At 40.3% G+C, this 7,673-nt stretch overlaps 1 protein-coding gene across 2 annotated transcripts; it reads right to left on the reverse strand.

Annotated features, from left to right (window-relative positions):
- Positions 1–447: 447 nt before the first annotated feature.
- fam167ab (family with sequence similarity 167 member Ab) lies at positions 448–7,322 on the reverse strand. 2 transcript variants are annotated; one of them, XM_018743648.2, is made up of 3 exons: positions 7,102–7,322; positions 1,978–2,316; positions 448–1,083 (listed from the first exon to the last, which is right to left on the reverse strand). In XM_018743648.2, the coding sequence occupies exons 2-3, from the start codon at positions 2,299–2,301 to the stop codon at positions 820–822; spliced, it is 588 nt and encodes a 195-aa protein (XP_018599164.1). In that variant the 5' UTR covers positions 2,302–2,316; positions 7,102–7,322; the 3' UTR covers positions 448–819. The 2 variants fall into 2 exon arrangements, with proteins under 2 accessions (XP_018599164.1, XP_018599163.2); XM_018743647.2 differs by having other exon boundaries at positions 1,978–2,369.
- Between the last annotated feature and the right edge of the window lie 351 nt (positions 7,323–7,673).

Here is a 7,673-nt window from a genome sequence, read left to right on the forward strand (position 1 = left end):
GGCATCCACTATGATTTTACAAATTTGAGTTAACTGCTAGGTTCCAGACATAACAGTATTTTTATATAATAGTGTGTCCAGAATGGGCAGTTCTTAAAATCTACAGTATGATATGCATTATATGATTATTAAACTAATTACAGGCAAAATATTTTGGCTTCCATGAGCAGAGAAGCAAAAAGCCAATATTTTAGGAATCAATTCAGTGAAATATAAAATTGTTGCTGTTACCAGTCAAACTAAAGGAATGTGGCAGTAGGGTGACCTCATTGTGTGAGCAGGAGAAATGAGGCTCACAAGACAAAGACAGTGGAAACTCCATGTATAATCTATTTTTCAGCCTTTCTGTGCTGATGTGGTACTTACATCGTTATTTAAATGAGATTCTGGTAACTAAAAAGTTCAGTACTCTTTATTGGTAATAATAAAAATGAACATAGATTTCAGTTAAAACAAGTATCAACAATGAACATATACTGGAAGCTAAAATTCTGACAAGACCCCGAAACCCTCTTAACTGCACACAACTCTTAGTGTTTCATTTACAATTCCGTTTTCACACTCACAGAAGATTAAGGCAAAGCCAAGTGCACAACTGAACTAGCTTTTCTAAGGATCTTCCCATAAGATGGCATTTGGATGCCCTGATAGCTACCCTTCCTATGAAGACCAGCAACTGTGTGGCTCATCACGCACAAGGAAAAAAAAGAAGGCCCCGCAGTGAGTCGGAGTCAATATTCTCAACAAGGAGCTTAGAACAGAGCACAGCTGCCACAGCGTGTTTCTTCTGACAACGATATGGGAAGTTGTGGTTCCCTACTAGCAGAGGGAGAAGCGACGCGAGTTGATGTTCATCTTGGTGACGCCAATGAGCCTCAACGGAGCAGACAGGCCGAGGCCTGGGGTGATGGGCAAATCGCACAAGAGGTCGGATAGCTCCTCGCGCTCCTCCAGCTCGAAGGTGGCATCATTGAGCATCCGGCGGTGCAGATGGCACGTCTGCTCGACCTTCAACTTGTTGATATCGCTGCGCAGCCGCATCAGCTGCCGAGCCAGGTGCTGGTCCTGCACGCGCATCTCTGCCTGCAGCAAAGGAGAAAAGGAAATCCTGGCATTTCAGAAGTTCTACTGGCACATCTAAACAATCCAGGGCAAACTATAAACATCAATGAAAACTATTCTATTAACACACAAAGTACTAAACTGAAGTGAAAGACAGGTTGGACTGGTTTGTTCAAAACAAAACTAGCTCTATGACTTCATCTCTACAATAAATGTCCGGTAAAACACAATAACAGCACGGGCTTTTACTCACTGCAGTCGGTTACTGTAGTTTGCATTGTTCATTTAACACAGGAGGCGTAAATCAGTCTAATACTGAAATAAAACCGAAACAAGAGCTCCAAGTAGCCAGAGATAAAATGGTTACATATGAGCCACTGTATTTAAATTATGGCAATTTAATTGCAACACACACTGAGTGATTAAAATTCCAGGTTTGTTGATTTGTTCTTAATTTTAGTGAAGCAGAGAGGTAAGAAAGTACAAAAACTACTGCAAAAGAAATCTCAAAATAAGAAAAGTCATATGGATGATATCTCAAAAGCTTTGTTAACTACACTATAAAGATCAAATATACTTTTGGCATCCCCTCATACTTAAGCATTAAAGTTTAGAAGTGGGCAAAGCATCAGGAAAAAAAGATGCTGGCTTGTCTGAGTTTAACAGCTCACATGTGTCAGAAGCTGCAGCACTGAATGCAGAAGTGATTACATTTGCAGAAAGAGTTGGCACAACAAGATCACCTCTCACACACTCATTGCCAAATTATGCTCAATCACAGACTTGTTCTTGCAATTCCATACGATGGTTGTATGTAAATTAAAGCTTGCTACAGAACCAACAGTGACAGGATTTATTTTACATCCATTCCACTCTTAAAATTTGATTCATGTGCTGCAAGTCAGTTCTCCTTACCAGTTCCTTCCGGAGCCAAATGAGGGCATCATCAATATTTTCGAAGCCTTTCAGAGTCCCTGAGGGCAAACCACTATCCTGGACCAAACTGGCACTCAAAACTGCTTGTCTGGACCACTCTGTAGCATCCACCATCTCCTCCAACAGGGGCTGGACCTGCTTCCTGGCCTCACAGCCCTTGGCCTCTTGAGCCTCTAACTGGGCCTTCCACTCCAAGTAAGAGGGTCTCCGTGTTTCAAGCCTCAGCTTCTCGGTCAGTGCCTTTAAGCTCCTGAGATGGTCATCTTGGGCACCTTCCAGACTATCATGTCCTGGCCTCTTCATGGCCTCCACATCAAGCTGCGATGTCGTCATTGTGTCCATGGGCAATACGTCAAGGACAAAGAAAGAACCTCAAAGAAAAAAAAAAAAAAAAAAAAAAAAAATCCAAAGTTGGGGAAAAAAAAAAAAAAGAGCACTCATTAAAGTTGCAACTTTTTCATTATATTCAGGCTCGTATTTGTGTCCAAACAGGCAAATCACATTTCACATGAGCTATCCTAAAAAATAGCCACTAATGAGCCACGCTGAACCAATGACATCAGCTGTCCTTGTCTACAAAAACTCTCGTCTCTCCAAGACAAAAAGAGGTCAGCGATGTTGTAGTGACAGATGGAGAAGACATCCCAAGGTCTGAAGGAAAGACTACGAAGTGATTCCGCTTAGAACTTTTAGGGGTTCCACAGTTGTCGCTACTCATCAAAACTCCCCAGTCAAATGACAATTGACTGGGTAAATTCACACTCAGGATCTAGAAAACAGGAACACCACAATTTAGACTGTACTGTGTTATACATTTATATTTATTTAATATGACATTCAACCAAAAGTGCATTTAGACATTGTAACTACAGCCACAGAATTATCAAATCACACTTTACTTGATAATGGCATTTGGCTATAGATATTACGCAAGTAGTTGCTTGGAGATGTTCAACTTGCTATTAAACATGTCTGATTTATCTCAACATAATGAGAAGAAACTGCTTAAAATGCCACAGCAGTTACAAGTCAAAGATGTGAACATCCCACACAATAAATATAAAAACCATGGTACACAATATGAAATTGATCACAGACATGGAAAAAAGCCTATAGAAATTGTCTGGAGATCTACTGTACACAACTGCATTCTCAATGTTCCCAGACCTATGAAGAAGCACAGCCAATATTAACCAACCCCAGTGATGAGGCCTCAGTCACTCCAAAGCACAACCATTTGACATTTTAAAACATGATAAACAACTTCACTTATAAAGGAAAAAAAAAAAACAAATGCACATAATTAAATAGTCTATGAGCAACAAACGTACATTAGTATATGAAAAATGTAACCACAACTAGGAATGGTTCATTTTTCCAGTGAAAGAAGCCAATATTTGACCAACAATATGTCCATCTCTAGGATTCAGCAGCACACCATGAATCCTGGCATGGGACAAACAAGTTGCTTCCATGGCAACAGACAGCAGTCAAAATGTCTGCACTTTTTCTGAAGGCTCTCGGCGTTCCGTTCCAATACATTTAACCATGTTCCATTTGGCTGGTCTGCAATACAAAGTCAGACATGGTTCTCTTTGGAGAAGAGAAAGGCGGAGGCAAGCAGTCAAATTTCCATTCTACTTTCAAAGACTGGATTCAAATACCCACCATGCACCTCTACTTTCCAGGACACATTGACAAGAACTCAAGCAGCTGCAAGATCGATCAGTTCAACCAAACACTGAGGAAGAGAAATTTCAAAGCCTGGACCCAAAACAATGTGCCATGTAGCCTATTCACAACACCAAACCAATTAACTGAAGGCTGACTGTTCGAAGTTAATATGAATAATTTGGAGGGAAAACGTAACATTCACTGGCATGCAGTCAGAAAGGATTGAAACGATTAAAAACTAAAATCAGAGTTGATTACAGGGCTAAAAGATTAACAGAAATCCATCTGACAGACATCTGATGATTTGAGTTTTACAGCTGAAATATAATTTTTTTCCCCCCCTTTCACAGAAAATTCATTTTGTGAATCAAGTAATGTCTATTGCCACAACCGTTCCTGAGAACTCATCCTGCTGAAGTACCAGATGAGCAGTTTCTTCCGAATAACTAATATACTGGACAAGTACAGTAATGCTTGAACACTTATTAGCCTGAGACATGCTGTTAAACATAAGATCAAATTTCTTCTTTAAAATGTATGCTTCATGCTGTTTCGTGTTATCTTGCAAGGTGTTATGAAGAGGTCCATTAATCAAAGATGTGAAAACATTTTAAAGAACCGTTCGCCCTTCATAAAATAGATTTGTATTCATGATCCGTTTTAAAAATCAAGCCCTAAATTCACAAAATGCCTGTCACTTATCTTTTAGAAGTGTGAAAATATAGCCTGGAGAGACAAAAGCTACTGAATCTGAGGAACACAAGGAGATTATCATCATGGTCTCCTTTTGCTCTTAACTTAGATCTTCTCTCAACACCTAGACAAATCCAGGAATGGATGCCTAAAGTGGTGGCGCGCATATTATATATTAGTTGAAGAGCAAATGGTTAAGTTTTCACCATCTAAGAAGTAAATTAAATTTATGAAATGCCGATTTCCATGAATACTTACAATTTCGATATTTTACTGAAGCCGTGGAAAAAGAGAACAACATACAGAAAGAGTTTATTAAGGTGGAAAAAAGTACATCTCTGCGGGCAGTTCCAGGGGTCTGATCCCCCCCACGATATACTGTTTTAACAAGTGTTGGAACCTGTCCTCAGGGTGCAGCGAGGGACACACATGATCACGACTATGACAAAGCATGCTTTTATATACTATGTGTTAAAGTCTTCCCTGTCTGCATCCCCACCCCAAGCAACCCAGAACAAAACTGTCTATTTACTTTTAAATTTATTCATTTACCAGATGCTTTTCTCCAAAGTGACATACATGTCAGAGAACAATGTAAAAAGTGGAGGTCTACCCTAGTCCAGTATGTCTTTACAGGACAGTTACAGGGGGATTTCAGCTGTGTTTTTAATGTAAAAGATGCTCTAGTCACCTTTATATACATTTTTTTCCCCCCCTTAGAATGAGATAATGTACGAGCTTACAGGAATGTTGTTCATTCAATTATTCAAAAAATCTTTTCAAAGTTTGATTTCTCCCCCTTTATATTCTTTTTAAACACACATTCTGGTTTTGAGGTTATGAAATGCAGACTGAGACATGCTACTTGAACACTTGTAAAATACAATAACCCTTTGCCCTTGTACTTTTTCATGTATGTATATGCAATTTATCTGTATACAGTTACTGTCCCTATGTTGGTGGGACCCAGTTCTGCTAATCAGTTTTAAAAAAAAAAAAAAAAAAAAAAAAAAGGGGGGGGGGAATCGTACAGGAGCACCACTGTGCAGGTTTACAAAGAAATTTACATAAGGGTCACATCAAATTGTGGTCCTAAACTGACACGGCTTGCTGCAGTTTCCTTTTGGCACAAGAATGATGGATCAGCGAATTCCCAGATCCACAAGCCAGCGGTTCTTAACAATTAGAGAGGTGCTGGACTACTTCACTGCTCTAGCAACTTGTTAGGTATCGAGAGACTGAGGGGGAAAAAAAAAAAAAAAAAAAAACACAATCAACTGCACTCAATGGAGTCATAAATGAAATTCTGTGGGGGACACATGGGCTTTAGTGTAACACCTAAAAGGTGTTTTAAAACTACTGGGTGCCAGAAAAGTGGATGTGAAATGGCTCAGAGGCAATGATTCTGTCTGCCGGAATTATAGCCCGTTAAGCGCTCTTTTTAAGAGGTGACAGATTGCCTCAAGTCTGGAACTTTTAAATGGGACAGCTGGTAGTGTAGTGGTTTGAGCTGCTGCTTTTGGACCCAGCATCTGCAAGTTTGAATCTCACCTCTAGCTGTAGTACCCTTGAGCAAGGTACTTACCCTAAATTGCACCAGCAAAAAAAAAAAAAAAAAAAAAAACCCCCCAGCCGTACAAATGGGTAAATAACTAAGCTCGCTTATCAACATAAATTGCTTTGGAGAAAAAGCATCAGCTAAATGTATGAATGTAAATGTGAGAAGCTGATGGACAGACCTGCAATATGACCGCGTGAATATGCAGTCACTGCTCACGTGTAACAGCAGTTTCAGAATTCTGTTCATTTACATTATCTTCTGGTACATTCCATTTTCTATTCTCTGGAGTAACCACTATTAACTGCTAATGACCACCCCTCCACTATTAAACGAGTCAGTCAGTGAAACACAGGTGTGGAGGCCCAAAAAAGTGTGTTAACTTTAGTAGTAGTTAATAATAAATTTAATAGTTACTAAATTGCTCAGCAGACATTAATACTTCGACAATTTAACTAATAATTCCAGAAGTCACACAACTACGCGACGCGGTTCAGTTCTTAAGTTCCAAACCGCTAGAACCACTTGCGTGAAACAACCGTCTTCTACCCTCAATCTATGAACCACGAGAGGGCCGGAAGTGGTCATTTGGCACGCGCGGCGGCCTATCACGTCCACGGACACAGCTGAATGGTCACATGGGGCACGCGCCAATGTCAATTCCTAATGGATTTCAGCACAGTTAAGCGCACGTTTCACAGCGCTGTATGAAAACTTTTTACAAAGGACTGAAAGACTGCGTTTGCACTAATGCAATTATGAAAACGAGAAAAAAAAAATCTGGACTTCCACAAAGTGAAATTAAAGTTCTAATCTAAGAAAATCGAAGATTTATCCGCGACACAAACAAAATGTTAAAGACGTCCGCAAAAGCAGGATTACGAAAATCACGAATACAATCTTCCAAACCGTGGTTAGTGAATCACTTGCAAGTTGCATATGAATTTTAAAAACGCTAAAATAAAAATGTAACACATGCTTATATAGATCATGCTTCTCATACGAGACAGGCGCACGACGTGAATAATATAACTTTACTACTAGTGAGAGAAATAAAACAAGTAGTGAAGAATAAAACTTAAAAATTGCTTTGGAGCACAGCATGCCTGGATTTGCAGCTTACGTTGTCACTTGATTATTGCTGGGATAAACAGAGCTGAGTAAGAGCACAGACTCACCTGTCCGCCTACTCTGCACAGTGAACTGCTTACGAAATGGGAAGCACTCTGCTGTCTGCGCTTCCACTCCCCTTCTTTGAATGGTGGGGCCCATTGGAAGAGCTTTGCTCGGGGGAGGGTTGCCTCAGGTTCTGGTTGCCCGGAGACAGTTAAGTAATTCTGGGCAGGTCCTTTTATTCCTTTTGCTTTCCTGTAATACAATATGCAGCAGACCTCCGATAGCGATCGGTGGCGGCGGCGCGGTGTCCGTGAGGTCCTAAAACCCACCCGTTAAGAGGCAGGCTGATGGTTTATGTGTGAGAGATAGCAGGTGTACGGAGGCTTACTGATGATGCACTGGACAAGCGAAGGAGTACTTTTCTTCGGACTCATCTTATGTCCCGATTCCTGTTTCCATTAACAGAGTGCTGTGACCAGGCTCAGCAACTTACAACCATCACTTTATTCAAAAATGTAAAAGTTACTGTATGGTAATAATGGTGTTAAATCCCCGTTACAGCCTATGGCTATTGCGGGAGGAGGGCTGCTCCGGCAGCTTTATTGGTTTCTCTTTCTCTTTTATTCTACTACTG

This window comes from Scleropages formosus, chromosome 1, assembly GCF_900964775.1.
Source record: "Scleropages formosus chromosome 1, fSclFor1.1, whole genome shotgun sequence".
Lineage (NCBI taxonomy): Eukaryota > Metazoa > Chordata > Actinopteri > Osteoglossiformes > Osteoglossidae > Scleropages > Scleropages formosus.